The sequence below is a fragment of the Pinus tabuliformis genome, chromosome 4_2, assembly GCF_031772625.1.
Source record: "Pinus tabuliformis cultivar Carrire ecotype Pingquan chromosome 4_2, CPIR1, whole genome shotgun sequence".
NCBI lineage: Eukaryota > Viridiplantae > Streptophyta > Pinopsida > Pinales > Pinaceae > Pinus > Pinus tabuliformis.
The window spans coordinates 588,226,685-588,246,453 of NC_142304.1; the positions used below are offsets into that span (position 1 = coordinate 588,226,685).

Here is a 19,769-nt window from a genome sequence, read left to right on the forward strand (position 1 = left end):
ATTGTGATTTTTAAAATATATTATTCATAAAAAATTGACATATATCTTATAACGATATTCATATAAATTAAAATTGGATTAGTACATTTTTATACGATGTTTGGATTAGTTTTTTATATTATCAAATTTCATCTTTTCATTATAATATTTAATCATCCATATATTTAATGAGTGGTGAAACATTTCATAGTGAGATTGAATAATCCAACAAAATAAATTAAAAGGTATTTTATTATATATCAATAAAAGGATCTTTGTGATACAAAATATTATTATTATTGGTAACCCCTTGTCTTTCAATTTGGACACTATTTCCATTACATTAAATAACTTTTCTTATTTTCACAAACAATTATTACGAAAAATACAATGATTTGCATTGATATGATCATCATTCTTCGTTGGAATTGTTGTCAGTTCTTGAGCTACTTCCATGAATTGGGTTATTTTGATGATTTTTTTTTTCATTTCGATCATTGTTTTCATCCTCTTGATCTTGTTCCATCTACAAACATAAAAATAAAGTTTAAGGAGTGTACACATATTGGTGAGAATAATCAAAATTGAAATAAATAATATACATCAATATAAATCGAGTAATAATGTACCATATCAAGAAGTGACTCATGAATTATATACATGGCTTCAAAATCAAGTCTCATGCCTTTTTCAACAACTCTTCCATTGGCGTAATTCTATGCTTTGTTTCCTACAAGTTTTATACCCCATCATAAATCATAGATTTAATATAAATATATTTTTTTGTTCTCTTAATTATAAACTCATAGAAGTAAAACAACATATATCATACTTACAAATTCCACAATCAAATTTCGATATGCCAACACATACTCACAACCCATATTTAAGCCAATGTCAACCAATTATTTTGATGACTCTTCTTTGTATGTTAGCACCTATTTAATACATTCAAGGATATTTGTTTTTTTTTCCGAGGAAAAAATCAAAACTTTTTATTAAGAGACTATAAAAAGTTTTACATGCAAGTTTGGTCATAAGCCATACATCTGGCTTATATGTTTGCTGATCTGCTCAAAACTCAAAGAGCTGTTCTGCTGTTTTTAGAACCTGTACAGTCATCCTCCCTGATGGAGGCATATAAAAACTCATAATGAACAAAAACAATGATAAACTGGGGTCTCCTTTGACGAAGGAAAAACAACCCCTTACATCAAAAAGATTTCAAAGTCTATAATCATGAGGAAAATATGACATTTTATATGAAAGTCTGTTTGCTGTAGCTAAGTGCCGGATAAGAAAGATAAAGGAAACTATATAAAATATATACAAAAATATATAGCCGAGAAGTGTGCTGTCAAAAAAGTTGTAAGAGCTGTGATCAAAAAGGCTGAGCATAAGGAGGCTGATCTGATATGAAAGACTGCCCCTGTCTGATTTCTTCTACTGTCCAGCTGCCCAGATCCTGTTGTAGACCAGCCTTAGATAGCTGATCTGCTTCCTCGTTCCTGTCCCTGTAAATGTGGCATATCGAGAACTTGTTAAAGGATGCCTTCAAGAAAGAAATTTCTTCAACAAGTGTCTTCAAAATCTGATTTTGACAAGATGCATTTCCATTGACCCAGTTTATGACATTTAGTGAGTCCCCAAAAATCTGTATTGTGTTGATATTTCTGTGAAGGAGCCAGCATAAAAGGTAGCGTAAAGCAGATAATTCCGCATAGTTATTTGTGCCTGTCCCCAGCCCAACAGAAGCTTTTAAAGAGTGTTCCAGATTTATATGTATACACAGGCCTGCTCCAGCCCTATTGTTTTGGGAAGCCCCATCAAAAAATCCACAAGGTATGCCCTCCTGTATAATGAAAGGTTTTTGTTTTGATTTAGGATTTTTATCATCAGGGGGCGGAATGGCAGAGTATATGGCTGTAATATTAGTGGCAATTATGGAAGAAGGGGTTTCCTTATCTTGGAATAGACTCTTGTTTCTAGCAAGCCAAACTCCCCAACAGAAGATAAGGGGCAAGTTTCTCATGTTTCCCTCTGGATAGATTTGCCACCATTTCCTCCAGGCAGTCTCCAAGGGATCATTCCCCCACTGTGCTTTTACCTTGAGCAGATCAATGACCTCCTCCCATATCTTTCTGGAAACAACACAAGTAGAGAAAAGATGACTAATGGTTTCCTCATCAGATTTGCATAAAGGACATCGCCCTGGCCCAACTAAAAACCTGGCTTGTAAAGTCTCCCATGTTGGGACCTTCTTTTTTAAAATGCACCAGAGAAAGAGCCTGGTCTTGACTGGGCATTTGAGTTTCCAAATATTTTTGGCCCACTAGTCCGGGACTCCCCATCCCTTCTTCCCCATTAAGAAGGAATATCCATCTTTTGGGGAATATTCCCCAGATTTGCTTTGTGCCCACATCAAGCAATCAGGTTCATCTTTTATCCTGACATTGGATCGTTGAAGTTCTTTGATGAAACCCTCCCACTCGTTCTTCCATCTGACATTTATTCCTAAATCTACATCATCCTTCCAAACTTGTCCCCAGATAGAAGACTGTCCAACTCTTTCCACTTGATTTAATGTTGTAATACCTTTACTATCAAGGTGTCTAAGAAGTCCTGGCGATAAGGCAAAAGCTTCATTGCATCCAACCCAGGGGTCTCTGCCAATCCTGACCTGTCTACCATCTCCCACTTTCCAGGCTAAACCTTGCTCGATCACTGAAAAGGCTTCCACCGTGGCCTTCCAGATAGCTGAAACATTTTTTATCTTCTTATTTTGACTCCGGATCCAATCTTCTAGAGGGATTGGATCTATGTACTTCCTTTTCACCACCCTTGTCCATAGATTTTCCATAGTTATTAGCCTCCATCCTGATTTTGCTGCTAAAGATATGCTGAACTCAGGGAGTCTTTTAATTCCCCACCCTCCCCATTCTTTTGGTCTGGCCACTTTGTCCCAGGCTACCCAGGGTAGCACCGAGGATTCCTTTGATCCTGCCCATAGAAATCTGCAGCAGATTCTTCTGATTTTCTCCATCACACCTTTGGGAATCCAAGTCAGTGCGGCCCAGTATACTGGGATGGCCAACAGGATAGATTTGATAAGGGTCAATCTACCGACTCTGGATAGCCATCTGAAGCTCCAGTGAGAAATTCTGGCTTCTATCTTTGCAATGAGCCAATTCCAATCCTCTTTTTTATATGCTGCTGGCTTTAACCAAAAACCCAAATATTTGAAGGGAACCTCCAGTGGCTGAATGGGGAGAGGGAATAGATTAGCCATTCTATTCCTTTCTCTTCTTACAAAATCTGCCACACAAGCTTGGGATTTCCTAGAGTTTATCTGCATTCCAGAAGCTTTTAAAAAAAGATCAAAAATGCATTTTAACTCCTTTAGTTCATTAATAGAACCATTGGTGAAAATCAAGATATCATCAACAAAGAGAAGGTGAGTGATGAAAAGATTAATTGCTACCTCGATACCCTTTACCTTCTCCTCTCTTCTGGCTTTGTGAATCAGTCTACTTAGCCCTTCTGCCACGAGAAGAAACAGGAGAGGGGATAATGGGAATCCTTGCCTGAGGCCTCTCTGGCTGTTAAAGAAAGAGGAGGCTGCTCCATTGACCAGTACTGCAAAGCTGACATTTGAGATGAAACCCATGATCCAACCGACAAAAGTATAGCTGAAACCCACGTGAGTTAGCAACATCCTTAGATAGAGCCAACTGATCCGGTCATATGCTTTAGAAAGGTCGATTTTGAGAACAGCTCCCTTCTTTTTCTTCAGTCTGACACTATGAATAACCTCCTGGGCCACACCAATGGCTTCATGAATTTGTCTTCCATCCAGGAAGCCAAATTGTTCCATTGATATATTTCTTGACAGGATTGGAGCAATTCTGAGTGCTATCACCTTTGCAATAATCTTGTAGATGCAGTTACACAGTGATATTGGTCTAAAGTCTTCAAAAATTTCCGGATCATCCTTCTTAGGAATGAGAGCAATAAAAGTTGAATTAAAAGGTCTATAGACTTCTCCTTTCTGCCTTGACTCTTCAACAACTTTAGTTAATTCGGATCCAATTTGGTCGTAAAAATGGAGAAACAGTTCTATAGTCCAGCCATCTGGGCCTGGGCTTTTGTCCTTGCCCATCAGCTTCATGGCTGCTTCAATCTCCTCCTTAGTTACCGGAATTGTAAGATCTTCTGCTTCATCTTCCTCAATGTATCTAGGAAAACTTTGTACAGTTCTAAAGACTTCTGCAATAGTAGCTTCTCCCGGATCTGCAAAAATATTCTGAAAATGTCTTTTTCCTAAACCAGAGAGCTCTGGAAAGGAACTGAATTCCCTCCCTTCTTCGTCTTTAAGGCGCCAAATAGTATTTGCAGATTTCCTTCCTTTTGCAAAGTTATGGAAAAACCTAGTGTTCTCATCCCCAGATTTTAGCCAAATTGCCCTACTCTTGATCCTCCATTCTTCTTCTTTATCCAAAAGGATTTTATTTTGCTGCTTCTCCAAATGCAGAATTCTGTCCTTTGAGGTTTGTGAGGAGTATCCATCTACCTCCATACTCTCCATCTACTTCAACTCCTCCCTAATTCTAATCAGATCCTCATTTTGTTTCAGTCTTCTTTCCTTAGCCCAGGAGATTGTCACTTTCTTCAATCTTTTTAGATTCTCCATGAACAAAAAACATTTATCCTCACCTGTATTGTGATCATGGTGAATCCAAGTATCTTTAAACAGATTGTAGAAAGAGGGTTCTTGTAGCCAAGAAGGATTGAACTTAAAAGGGGCAGGAGGTTTGGGAGGAGGGAGAGTAAAATCTAAAAAAACCAGGAAGTGATCAGAATTCCCTATTTCCTCAACCCATTGACGGATCATAGGAACTTTAGAAGATAAAGACTTAGATACCAGAAAGCGATCTAGTCTTTTGGCAATTCGATCCTCTCCTATCCTTCGATTCCTCCATGTGGGATTTAGTTTGATTGGGGAAGGATCTATGAAGTTATTATCCGTGATGAGGTTAAAGAAAAAATCTGAGAGGGGATCTTCTCTTGCTAATGGACCCCAAGCTTCTGCTCTGCCAATGGAAAAATTTAAATCACCTCCCATAATCATCAGAGGGGATTTCATCACAGTTTTTGTCATCAATTCTTCCCAAAAAGATTCCCTGCCCTGACATGGCCCATAGATATTTACTAAGGAGATGGGGAAAGAGAGGTCTGGGAATAAAACCTCCATGCCCACAGCTTGTTTCATCCCCCATTGATTGAGAACTTTTGCCCGCCCTTCTTTGAAACCAATTGCAAGGCCCCTCGAATGACCAGAGGAATCTATAGCAGTGAAAATCCACCCAGGCAGCAGGGTTTTAAGCATAGTTTCAATCTCAGAAGCCTTCCCCAGGGTTTCTTGCAGGAAGATAACATCTAGTTTTGAGTTGGATATCCATTCTTTCAAGGCCAACTTTTTAGGTTTGCTGGCCAAACCTCTGCAATTCCAGGATGTCAGAATCATTTGATAACACTCTCAGGGGGAAGGGCTGCTCTAAGAACCCCTGGGATAGAATATTGTTTGCCATCTGCAACATCCAATTTAGCTTTGAGTTTTACCTTGGACATATCCGATTTTCGACCTCTCTTGTTTTTGGAACAACTCTGTGAAGGGGTCTGTCCTAAACCACCTAAAGACCCCGGGGCATCTTGCTTCCCTCCCAAAGATCTCAGGTTGTAAGGGCAAGAAGGCCGAGATGCATGGTTTGAAAGGGGGGGCCATTGGTCTTCACAGTTAATATCCAGGGACGGTAAAGCTTCAGCAATAGTATCTACATTCGAGGAGGACATTATATGTTCCATGTATTCAACATTATTATTTTCTTGCTCTTTACATTTTGGGGACGACATAAGCAAAGGAATAGAAACATGCTCAGTAGAGTTAATAGAGGGAACAGAGGTCCCTAAACACATACCCTTTTCAGCTTCGTCGTGTTGGGTTTGGTTTGCAGCATCTTCCTTGATGATCTCTTCCACAGCTTCCGCTTCATTAGCAATATCCTCCACAGTCACCGCCGGATGAATGACATTTGCCTGAGAAGCCTCATGAAATTGTATAGTTTCGTCCACAGGATCCTTTTTAGTCTCCTCTGTCTCCATATGCCCTGTTTCTTGTGCCTCCGGCAGTTCTTGCTCCATGGGCATCTGAGCATTAGTTTGAACATTTCCATTGAATGCAGTAGTCCTCCGAAAGTGTCTCCTTCTTCTCATCTGTGGGCAGTCTTTTGCCAAGTGCCCATACTCATGGCAACGATGGCATCTGAACGGCAAGTATTCGTAGTCTAATATCTGCTCAAACACGTAGTCTTTGTATTGAAGATTGATTTTCTGAGCCAAACCTCTGCTCGGGTTGAGGAGGACCAATATACGCGCCATCGTCCGATTTTTAGTTGCCAAGAAGGTCATATCTGCTTCCATATAAACCCCCAGCCTATTCCCAATTGATTTGAACACTTCTTCTGTCCAAAGGAAAAATGGTAAGCCCGGAGCTCGCACCGACACAGGGAACTCATCCGTTCTCTCCTTAATAGCATCAAAAAGATGGGACCATTTCTTTAACAGGACCGGAATGTTCCCAATGTGCCAATTTCTATGGAAAACCCAATCTGTCGATTCTCTATCTACAAATCTGAGCATAAACCATCCTTTCGCTAAAACTTGAGCTTCAAACTGTAAAGGTTTATCAGATGCGAAACAGTTCTCACCCCAAACTTGAAGAAATTCAGAAGTGTATTTCTTACCTCTAGCTCTACCGACCAAGGTACAGTCTGCAACAGCTAGGGTTTCTTCGATGGATACCTCCATCCCAAGGACCAAATTGCCTTCTAACTCCTGAGATCCAATGGGTCTTTTCGGTTTCCTTTTCGCACCTTTATTTCTTAACTCTTCCACCGGTGTCCTAATTCCCCTTCGACCATCAGTTCTTTCATAATTTGTCTGCACTATGCCCACATGAGGTTCTGTCTCCGGCTGTGACGGAACCTGACCCGGAAGACCCGCGTCGAAGATCCCAGTAGGCAAAAGACCATTTTCCAATCCATCAGGGCCTGCCCGCTCCCCAGCTAAAATATCCCCGAGACCGTTTGCAGAAAACCCTTTTGGGTAGGGGGATTCTCTTGACAGGGAAACCCTTGTAAGCGAGGGAAAACCTCCTGGAACCCTAGATTGACCAAGTCCCGCAGAAACCCCTAAATGTGTTTGATCTTCAAAACCCTTAGATTGCACAAAACGGGTTATCGCAGCTTTTCCTTTTGTAACAGTGGGCAACTCTTCCTCATTTACCCCAATCGACACTATTTCTCTATCAATCTGCTTGGGGACGGCCGATAAACTGGTACTGTGGACCTCGTTGCTCGGCTCCTTGTCTTGAAAAACAATGGTGTATCCGCCTGTGATAAAGCCTCCAATCTTGACAGTTCAAAAGCCCCGAAATAGTGTTCCACGTTCTGAGCGGTGGTATCCTTCCCCCACATAGAGAGGATGTCTTCCAGATCCGGGTCCAAGTCTACAAGTTCGGCGGGATTAACCATAGTTACGGGCCGTTCCAAGATATTAGTGTCAACCGACAGTCAATGGGGAAAACCTTCACGGTATCTCGTTTAAAGAAAACGGAAAAAGGGCGGATAACACTGTGAGCAGCTGTGTTATGGTAAAAGCATAAAAAATAAAAATAGGCCCCAAGACCACCTTTTACCTCTAGCTGCCAGTCGTCTTTTGCAGTGATGGTCACCCCGCGCCGGCAGCTATTCTTGGAACCTGTCCAAAACTACCTAACCATGGCCTGTGCAGGGTTCCGCCCAGTGCCCTGGTTTCGAAACCCTAACCTGCTCCATCGCTCCCTTCACCTTCAAGGATATTTGTTGTAAAACAACTTAAAATATATAAAAATAAAACCTTGGGTTGTTATAAGGAAATATTAACAATTTCTCACAAACTTTGATATCAACCCTTTTCTTCCTTGTCGTATTATTTTATGTGATGAATGAGTTCCATTTTGTTTTGTTTAATGATGTTAAATTATTTATTGATAGGTACAAAGTCAATCATGATTACATACATTTGAAGCATGTTGCTTTTGTGATGGCTCCTCCTATGATGCAATCATTTCCATCTCTGTGACCATGTCCTTGTGAAAACTTTTGGACATTCCTACTGGCATGTTTCATATATCAATAACCTATTTTTATATTGATAAATAAAAACTAAATATAACAAAATTGATATTAATAAATGAATATCTTGTAGTAATATATACATATAATTATAGAAAATAATTCTAATTAAGAATATTACGTTTTGAATGATTATTTTTTTTGCTGCAAGCGTGAGAGGTCTCATTAACAATCGCTCTAGAAGTACTTAATGTCATTTATATATAATTTGGGTCTTGGAACATTGGATTGATTTTTGAATCGTAATAAAAAAGTACGTCTATATGTTCATTCCACTCTATCCCTCATAGTTTTGTAAAACGAATCCCCTCTTTCATTAATCTCCAACACCACTCTAGATGAGCTAAACACCAATTCATATTCATTTTCATGTCCTATAATTTTTCTTTTCTTAGAAGGACACTGTTATTTTCCTTCATTGTTCCTCTTAGTAGACCATTAAATATATATGAACTAATAAATAGTTTGAAGCATGTTATTTAATGAAAATTAGAAATAAAAAGAAAAACTCAAATTGAATAGTATTTTTTCATTCACTTCATTCATCCTTCCGCAATTTTTCTATCAGGTTTTTACACTCTTCTGCAATTAGATTATAAATAATCTTATCAACCTTCTTCATTTTGTGGCTCTGCATGACACATACTAACCAATATATATTATTTAAACTTACATATAGTGCAAACATATTAATGTTACAAAAAAATTACAAAGAGCTTGCCATCTTTGCTTTTTAGGATGTGCTATCATTTTGTCGATCACTGGTTTTATTACATGACAACTTCTAAGGCATTTTTTTTTATCAATATAGAATCTCTACCATTCAATACAGAAGCCATTAAATAAATTTTATACACTGATCAAATAATTTTAAGCATATGTATAAACACCTCGGTCTAGTTAATCTACTAAATGCACTAGGAATTTAATTGTTCAGTACCAACACGATTTTTTTTAAAATAATTTTAAATTATGATGGTGAGATTTTTAAGGATAAAAGCACCACTATGGCAAAACAATGTTATTTAGAATAGGCACCTTGGTACATTATATTACATTGGGCACATTGTGAAACATACATCATTTTTTTAAATAAATAGGGCCAACAGGGTTTAGATCTAATTCAATAAGTTACCCCCCTACTAGACGTGTCAAAAACCCTATATATAGTAAGTACACAAACCCATTAAATCTAAGATGGCTGAAATGAACATCCCCAATTGTGAAGTGGTAGAGGGAGTTAATTCCTAAGGTCACATTTTGTCGTCACATAAGCAAGAAGAAAAAAATGGTTTAAGGTAAATATTGATTTTTTATTTTATTTTATTTTATGTATATATATATATATATATATATATATATATATATATATATATATATATATATATATATATATATCTATATCTATATATATATATATATATATATATAGTTTTTCAATTTTAGTTAAATTTTAAATAGGAACAAAGGTTGTAAAACAAATTACTAGTAAAATCCATAACAATTTTTTTATTATACAAGGTTTTAATTTTTAATTTTAATTTTAATTTAATTTTAATTTTTATTTTTTTTGAATATCGAATAAATCTAAAAGAAATTGTAAATAATTTTAATAGTAAAATAAACAACAAAATTTAAAATTTTTGATATGCAGGCTTTTGAGTGAATCACCATAACTTTCATATTTTGACCTTTCTACGGTTCCAAAATATTTCACTACTCCACAATGCTCCTAGTATATCTCTCATGAAAATGATCTCTTTTTTAATTAAACCCTTATAGAAATTGTAAAAAAATTATTAGTAAAATCAACAATAAAATTCAAAATATTTATTATGCAGGGTTTTGAGCGAATCACCATACCTCTCAACTATTGATCTTCTATATACATTTGCTTCTCCAAAGTATTATGTTGCGACAAAATCGTCTTAGAATACGTGGCTTTCAAATCACTCCCTTCAAATTTTGAGAAAGATAATGAAATAGTGAATAACTTTTTACTATTTAAAAGAATCTGAAATCAGATTTCAAAAAAGAAATTGCCACTTATTTTTCAATTAACAAAAAATGACAAAAAATAACTCGCACTTTTTTTCACTTAATCCAAACATCTGTGCATTTGATAGTAAAGATCATCAATGTACTGATAAGTAAAGTGCACAAAAATTGCTAGGTTGCCAAATTTTATCAATGCACTAACATGATGGTTTACTTTTTCTCGAAATCTAAAAATGGTATGGTTAATATTTTAACGCAACAGAGTGTTTTGTGTTTAAATTCATCAGTGTTGTAATTTTTATAAGAGCACAAACATGGTAGAATTCATTTTTATGTTCAAAATCCTGGAAACAGGTGCAACCCAATATTGTTTTTGTTTAAAAGCATGGGTTTGGTTTTTGACAAGAGCATCGACATGATAAAATATTCTTTATTTTTGAAATATTGGAAACTGGTGTGAGTATTGTTTGAATTCCCCAACGTTGTTATGATTTAAACACATCGGTGCAATTCATCCTTGTAAGAGCCCTAGTAGGGTTTAAAACCTATGTGATTTTTTGACATAAAATGGCATATTCATCTCAAATTATCCTTTAGGAAGCATCCACATGATTTAAAATAGTTCATAGTAGGCATTTTCTACTTAAGGTTGATTTATTCTTGAAAAATGGTATGGAAATTATATTGAAATTCAAATTGTGATTAATGGTTCTTGAAATTAATTTTTGATATGTACTAATTTTTTTCTTTTGATTTTTCTCAAATGTAGGGAGAAAATATCAATAATATCAAATGGAAAATCCCTCAAATTATAACTCATTCCATATTACTAATGAATGTCCTTCGTAGAGTTCTCCCTTTCCATCTCTGTTAAGTTCATAATTTGTTTATATTTTATTATCTAATTATTATTATTTTTAATCCATGTCAATTTGAATAAAAATGTATCCAAATTTGCAAAATCATGAGTCATAATCGAGTTCAAATAGAAAAAATACTTCTCCATTTCAAAAACATTGGAAGCTCTTATTAGGAGCACCATATCGCAATCACTAGGTACTTGAAAATCGATAGGCAATTAACCATACCAATTGGAACATGGCATCTTCCAGCTGCAATCATGGATCAAGGATGGTAATAATTGTTTGGTACCATGAAATTTCAAAAAACCAATTGCAATGGTGTGCTTACTAATATCATTGGTATTATACAATGAAATTTAATATTTTTTGAAATTAAGATTCTAGTGATGATGAGCGTCCCACCTACCATCTTCCAGTCCACCACACTACAATGTAAAATTGAGATAAGGTTGCATTAATTTCAAGACTCAGAGATAACACATAAAAGGAATGGTTAAATAAACCACCTATTCAATTGCTAGTACATTTAGATTCACCAATTAGGAATGCCTACAACAATAGTATTTCTTCATCACAAGTTCGAAATAGAGGAAATCGAATAGAGTTTGGTATGGATGATTACTTATGATAGAAAACCGCCATGAAGGAAATGCTGCTAAATGCATTCCGTAATGGTGAGCTAGGGGATGATTATCATATCATTGATACCTTGTTCAAAAGCCTGAAATCTACTTCCACCAACCCTCTCTGAGAAGACTGGTCAACTTTTCTTTCATCATGAATGGGTCCATTTTAAACTAGCCTTATCCATTTTTTCCCGATCGAGACTCTTTATTCCTTGGATAATTTTGGACAACATTGTTGAATATGATGTGAACCAAGCTAAAAGGAATACAACATTCCATCCAGAGACCAATAGATAGAAAAAGGTCGTCAACAATTTTTTTTTTTTCATTTACTTTGAGGGTATAACACCAATAATCGTATGTTGTGGGATGAGAGGATACATTATGTTCAACATGCATACAATATGGATTTTCACTCTTCTACTCAAAGTTCAAAATTTGAGACATTCTTTTGTACGTGTCAAAAGATCCCTTAGATTTGGTCTTTGGGAAAGATGATGAGATGATGATTCCAATGAACGAAACAATGAAGATAGAGCTCATAATTTCATTCAACAAATACAAATCAAACATGAAGCACTGCATGAACATTTAAAAAACTGTCAGGCACAATATAAAGCTTGACATGAAAAACGTAGTGTTGGTCACTAGTTCCAGGTTGGAGACAAGGCATGTCTTCATATCAACAAGGACAGAATGAAGGGAGAAGCAAGAAGTTGATACCAATAGATATGGTCCATTCACCATCATAGACAAGATTGGAAACAATGCTTATCACCTTGATCTTCTAACATATATGCATATGTATTTTGTAGTCAATGTTGAGAACTTGAAACTTTACGAACCAACCATTATCATGGATCTAGAAAAAAGTGGTCAACTTCCACCACTGGATGATTTTCTCCAAAGAACTTGGACAAGTTTCCTAAAGACATCATCCTATATAGAAGAACCAAGATTTCATGAAGAGGATATGTGGAGTATATTTGAGTGGGTTTCAAAGGAATGCATCCTAGCAAAGAAATATGGATTGGAAAGGAGAAAGTGATTGGTAAGTATTTGGAGGCCCAAAATCTCTCTTTGGGGAGGAATGATCTAGGATGATCCAAAAAGGCCTAAATATTGAAGCCTCAAAAATCAGTAAAAAAGGGAATAAGTTGAAGATATCATTTCAAGGAATACAATGACACAAATTGCGCCTCAATCCAAGTTTGTATGCAAAAGTTATAATTGATCAAATTTATAATCAAACACGGAATAATGTAAAATATAGTTTTCTCGAGATAAAGTTGGACCATAGCCAAAACTAATGGTCCTGTTAAAAATTTAGTGGTTGGTGATAGCTTTAATGGTGTCTGGATAAATTTAGTAGTGGTTATATTCAAGATTAATTATGAAGGGTGTGCCAAAGTTGGTGGTTTTGCTAAACCCATTGCTAGACTCCATGCCATTGTAATGTTATACCAAAAACAAATGGGCCTTCGAGGTTTGAACTTGTAGCCCCAATAACTACAAAACCTTAGCACATCCTTTCCAAACAATACTACCAATGGTCACCAATTGTAACTCCATCGATGCTCCACTATTTAAATTGTGCTAAACCATTTGGTGGGGCAAGGGAGGACCAACAAAACAACATGTGGGTGTAGGAACCAAGAGGGTCACAAAACCCTATGCAATAGAACCAGGTGTAGGGGCGCTTTGTGAAAAGAATATTCCCATGGTATATTACCTAGAATATTCTTATGAATATTCCAAAATTATTCTACTATGGAATCTTAGAGATTCTGAAGCGTTCCAGAGTTGACATTATCAAAATATAGTCAATTTTATACTCGTTTTACTCAAAATCTCACAAGGATTTCACTAGTGTAGTTAGATTTCGGATTTGAGTAGCCCATTTTTAAGTCACTCCGATAAGTGAGGTATAATGATATATTTTACCATGTACTTTTATTTTTATTTCACTGAGATAATATAGAGGCCTCTCCACTTTAAATTTGGGCCCAAAGACATAGTTCATACATAGTGAGTGAATTCCATTATCAAATATTGGTACATCATCTTTATGGACCATTTATGTGTTTATTCTTCTTAAAGTGTCAGATTTATGGTTTTACATGCTCTTTTATGTAATTCTACTAACATCACCAAAGAAAAAATAATGACTCAAGTAGTGGCAAATAATACACACAATTTTTCATATACGAATACTATTTCTCTCATTCAAGGCCATTAACGAAATATCTGCAAATGAGCTACAATCTTTCATATACCAAGGTGACCTGAGATATGAGAAGCATGAACTTCTCTAATCACATGCATTCTTTTGTCTTCTAGAATACATAGTTTATTAACATGATAAAGTAACTTTCGTTGCAAATGGTAATTCTACTCATGTGTGAACCATGAGTTAACAGCTCATACACATCCTTGAAGTCTCCATCCCTAGCATACTAATCAAACTAAATGTCAAGTGCTAAAAACTCATTGTACAAGACGAAAATGTATTAATCAAACTTCTAGATACCATATCAATCACTTTGTTACTTACAACATTCTTGTACTTGATGACCAAATGAAAATTTTATAGGAAACCCATCCACCTAAAATGTCTTGATTATTATAGCATAATTTGTGACTAAAAATATTGTAATGGTTGATTATATGTATGTATTATTGTTTCCTTTCCCATTAAGTAATTATTCTATTTCTTAACACTTTGTACCAAAGCATACAACTCTTTATCCTATGTAGGATAATTAATAACATATTTAGAAAATGACTTAGAGTGATAACATATTGTGTTGCATTGTTGCTTCAAATTTTCTCCCATTTCATATCTACTTGGATCAATCTCTCTCTCAAAGGGCTACTGGCAATGATAATACCTATATTGTATTAATCACTTCTTTCAATATATTGAAGGATTTTATCTACTTGCCTCCCCATTGAAAGGGTGATTTCACACTAGTTAAGACATGTAAAGGAGATGCAATGAACAAAAAGTTACAAATATTTTTCCTCCAATACTGGACTACTCCTAGGAAACTTATAACTTCTATTGTTGAAGTAGGCTTGGGCCAGTTCACAATCACTTCAACCTCAGAGGGATCTATATTAGTTTCACCACCTATTATGATGTAACCTAAGTATACTGATGATGTCATGCCAACCTTACACTTCAACAATTCCACTTATACATTCTCTTTTTTCATGCTATCAAATACTTTCTTGGCATGCTTGACATGGTCATCCTTGATTATTGTAAATACCATAATATCATCTAAGTAGACATTCACAAATTCGTCAATCAATGGTTGAAAAATTCCAGTCATCACATGCCTGGAACTTGTCCGGGAATTGCAAATCCCAAAAGGCTTCACTCACCCTACTTTTTTTAAAAGAATTTTTCCAAACACCAATTTATCAAATCCAAATTTGATGATAAACACTTTGCAAGTTTATCATAGAAAAATAAATTGCATCTTTAAATTGATCTAACAAATAATAAATATGAGAAAGAGGATATAAATTCTTTACTGTGATCTTATTTAGTGCATGAAATTCAACACACGTTGTCTTCATTCCATCCTTTTCCGATACCATTACAATACTAGGAGGCCCATACAGAGAGGAACTGGGCCCGCTGACTCCTGTTTTAAGCAATTCCTGGAATTTCTTCTTAGATTATGTAATATTCTCAATCACATACATCTTGCACATACAAATATTAAGAAGAGAGGCACTTTCTTGCAGTTGAATCTGAAATCTCTAACGCTGACTCTCTACTCTGTAGCTTCACAAAAAACTTCTAAGAACCTCTAGTAAAATCTCTCCTTTCAAAATTATCCAAAAGGGAATTAACTTTTCTATTTATCACATAACTAGTGATAATCATGCTACAAACAAAGGAAATTGGTCTTTCCCTTCACATTATAGGACTCTGGAACAATGTTAATACTTTTTTGTATTTATAGTATTGGGGTTCCATAGCCCCAAGGTTGAACATGCAGAGGCTGTACTAGTCCCATGTTCTAGAATCATATATAAATAGGTCATGACTGTAACCATATGATATATATGGGTTACACTAATAATATATGGGTTAGATAAAACACTATTATAGACAATGTATTAAATCCTTTGTGTATACATAACATTCAACCAATAAAATGTGACCACATGTTTTCGATCTCAATGGGTTGTTAGTAGTCACACGAACATCTTGGACAACTAGGAGGTTGCAAGGTCAAGTTCGTGGCCTCCTCCCCATTTTTACCAATCAATGGTAACAAAAAACTCAAACAAGAATCTTCTTTTTATGTTACAATGAATAAATTATGGCTTATTAGTGAAGTTGTTGGCCAACTTTTCAAAGGTCCCATGTTCAAATACCATGAGTGCTGGTGTATTGAACCATACCCAACTTTTGGCATTCTTAGGTACCACATGGAACCCTCTAATTAAGGCATGTGGCATTCTACCATTTGACAATGTCATGTGCCGAATCATCACCATGTTATCCTTTGCTTGCCACATCAACATTGACTCATTGACACAGGTCGACTACTCGCCATACCATGTAATTCCATATGTCACTTCCAAGTGTTGCCATGTGTCCCAACAAGCTTAACTTTTTACCCATTGGTCAAAATCTACAAACTTCCATATCTCATTCATAACTCTTTTTTTTGACGTGTTTCAAGTTGCATTGGAATCATTCTATTGAGCTCTTCAACATGGTTCTAATTCCATCAAATTTTGGTGACTTTGAATTTTCAGCCTTTATAGATCTTCCTCGATCATAATCATCCAATCAGACTTGTTTGAACATTACTCTAATAGACAAAAGGTTTATTTTATCCACAAACTTAAAAAAGAAATTACTTTACCATTTGTATAATTTTGGGTTCTTAAGTTTGTATTTTGATTTTTGCAAGAAAGTAGATTTTACACTAGTGAAAAGTTGACATTTTCTAAACTTATATTTGGATCGATGTGATCATGTGTGACTGAAATTAGTTGTCACTGAATAATTACTCTTGTTTTAATTGAAGCATTAACACAAGATTATGTGTGTGAATATTGTGTTTTTCTTTCTTAAGTTCATAATTCTCTTTTTTGTAATATTATTTAGAGGCTAATATGACTTTGAACAAGAAAGTTCGATGTTTCCATGTAGACTTTGCATTGTTGAAAAGTTAATATTTTATTAATTTATTTATGAACAACTATGATAGTGTATAATTCAATTAGTAGCTACTAACTAATTACTTTTAATATAATTAAAGCATGAAAGAAAAAAATTGTGCATGAATGTTGTATTTGAGTGACTTATATTTTCATTTAGAGTTTTTTCTTTCAACCACTAAATGGGAATATATCCATCATTCTTTCGATTAAATGAGTAATGTGAGGTTAGATAAAATTTAATACTTTTGACTTTATGTTTGTGTTGCATGGTTGTCATGCATATGCTACATTTATTTTTAGATGTATTTTTCTATGCTATTAGGTGCATATACTCGAAAATGAAATTTATAACTAATCCATTCGGAATGAATTGTAACACAACTTTCTTTCTTCATATTGAAATTCATTTTTTTTTATTAGTCATGTTATAAAAGCAAGGACTAGCTACTTTACAACTATTTTCCTTATTGAATTTAAAATCATCTTTAAAAAGACAACTGAAACTAGTGTTATGTGGATATTTAAATTAAGTTGTACCTATATCCAAACTACATAAAGGTGTTTAAAGAATCCACATATACTCTATAATGGTATTTGAGTGGGTTTCAAAGGATTAAACAAAAACTTGCATTATAACATAAAGTCAAAGAAATATATGTGACAAGAAAAAAGAAAGACCTCTAAAATATCCATCAACAATTGTGTCTATTTCCAGGGGAGTATTTTCCATGTGGTTGTCGAGTCTTCTTCATAGGAGCTATCTTAGTGCCAGTACAATTCAAGATGAACTAAGAATTACCAACAATAAAAAAATTTAATGTAGCAACCCAAACAATAAGAGACATAATCACATCCCTTAAGACATTCAAAGAGTTCTCAATGTTGATCAGATGGAGAAGGAGTTTCACATCCATTAATAGTTGACACGACCAATGTTGTGTATCACCCATATCAGATGCCTTTGTTGGGTGTCAAGTAATGCTTTTGAAACATCCATAATACAAACCATGGTGCTGCTCCAATAGTCATAGCCTATAATACTCTGATGCCTACCATAACTGAGGTCATCCATAAAGAGCCAATATCAAGCTCACCACTCTTGCAACAATATTTGGGCATGAAAAAAACTTGATGTATATCAATGAATTCCCAACAAACCATTAAATAAAATTCTCCATTAAGCCACGGGCCTAATTGATACATAGAATCCACCACAAAGAAAAAAACCCCAAAAATGTGGGAAGCTAGAATTGTCATTAACTTCAATTCATTGCTTAAGGAATGTTTCAGTGTGCTCAAATGAAAACCCACCCACTCCAACTGATGGCTACATTAAGGGTCATACTGGATTAAACAAATATAATTTATGATTAGCCGCCACTTGGAACTAAGGATGTGCCACTAGGAATGTAGTCAACCATCTCATTTAAATTCCTATAAATGTGGGAAAAATCCAGTTGCTCAAATTGAAAAGTAATTAATGATATTTTTTGTAGAATAGGAGGAGTACCCATATCACTCACTATTTTTCCCCATACTTGGTGAATAAAAATCAATTAGTGGGCACAAATTATGAGCTTTGAAATTTTCCTAACCAATAATAATTTAAGCCCTTTCCATAATGGTAAAAATTTAACTTGGTTATTGGTCGAAATTTTGATGCCCCCAATAATTTAAAAAAATATTGCTTCCTCAAGGTTGATTACATCTCCCCACTCCTACCTCCCATGGATTTCTGATCAAAGATCCATCAAAACATAATATATACTTCCCTTCAGAGTTTCTCCACAGAGAAAATTCTGAAGTAGTAATTCTTATGCTTGCAATATTGATCTTTTTAGGCTGAGATAACTCTCAGCATTAAATTTGATATTTTATGTCAACCTTAATCCATTACTTCTTAGGATTTAAATGTCCACATCATTGCCATTATATCCCTGAGAGGATATGTCCTCAAAGAGTAGTGAAGTCACTTTGAGTGTGACAGAATGCGGATTTGGACTTTTATTGTTAAATATAGCTTTGTGTCTTATGATCTAGATTGACCAACACATGAATTTATGAAGAACTTCCCATGATCTAATAGGGAGGGAGGATGCCTTATGACTCCAAGGGTAATGTATCATCCATGTTTTGAACATATCCTCCCATGATTATGGGATATGATCAATGTGGCAAACTCGAGCAAAAGGAAGTAAATCATGTCTCGAGAGTAAATTGACATTGAATGAATAAGTGTTGTGTATTTTCCTCTATATTAGAACACAAGGTGCAACATAATGGCCCATATATATTCGTTTTTCTCAGGTTTCCATTGTGAGAATATTATGATGAGCTAAAGTCTAGCATAATAGATTGAATTTAAGAATGTCGCCATTATTCCATAATTTAGACCATATTCTATAAGGAAGAGGATGGAAGAGTCACTTAAACAAGTGAACGTATCCCACCTTCACTGTGTACCTGTGTTGTGGAAGTAAATACGATGTTTGGGTATCCTAGAAAGTTGATGAGATAAGCAACAGACCCTTTAGAGTGTCGATCAAACAATTCCATTGGGACATTGTAGGAAGTGGGATCACGCCTATACCATCCATTCCAATGACCCCATTCATCCGAGAGGAAAGTATCTTTTAGTTTATACATGCTTTTTTGTTTCATCAAATCGACAATTATTGGCTTTGCTCTATTCCTTCCAGAGGAGCATTGTGGTAGAAATTATGGTTCTAAATTTTGATTCTAGCTCCATTTTTTGTCGGCCAACTTATATTTTCAATAATAAGTGGGACCACCTATATTTATTAAAATATTTTCTTAAGAATGTTGTGCTCTACCACTTCCTTGACTCTTATATAATTCTCCACACAATTTTAGGA

At 35.2% G+C, this 19,769-nt stretch overlaps 1 protein-coding gene across 1 annotated transcript; it reads right to left on the bottom strand.

Moving 5' to 3' along the window:
* Positions 1–1,360: 1,360 nt before the first annotated feature.
* Positions 1,361–5,503, bottom strand: LOC149170666 (uncharacterized). The gene is made up of 5 exons (XM_089425676.1): positions 4,693–5,503; positions 3,899–4,383; positions 3,476–3,793; positions 2,400–3,328; positions 1,361–2,120 (listed from the first exon to the last, which is right to left on the bottom strand). The coding sequence occupies exons 1-5, from the start codon at positions 5,501–5,503 to the stop codon at positions 1,361–1,363; spliced, it is 3,303 nt and encodes a 1,100-aa protein (XP_089281802.1).
* Between the last annotated feature and the right edge of the window lie 14,266 nt (positions 5,504–19,769).

Bases quoted from the DNA above. Each gene is read 5' to 3' on its own strand.
- LOC149170666 (XM_089425676.1), bottom strand. From the start codon at position 5,503: ATGATTCTGACATCCTGGAATTGCAGAGGTTTGGCCAGCAAACCTAAA. The intron at 3,794-3,898 runs GTGATAGCACTC...GGTGTGGCCCAG, and splicing joins TCTACAAGATTATTGCAAAG to GAGGTTATTCATAGTGTCAG. The intron at 3,329-3,475 runs GTAAAGGGTATC...TCTGGAATGCAG, and splicing joins AAGCCAGAAGAGAGGAGAAG to ATAAACTCTAGGAAATCCCA.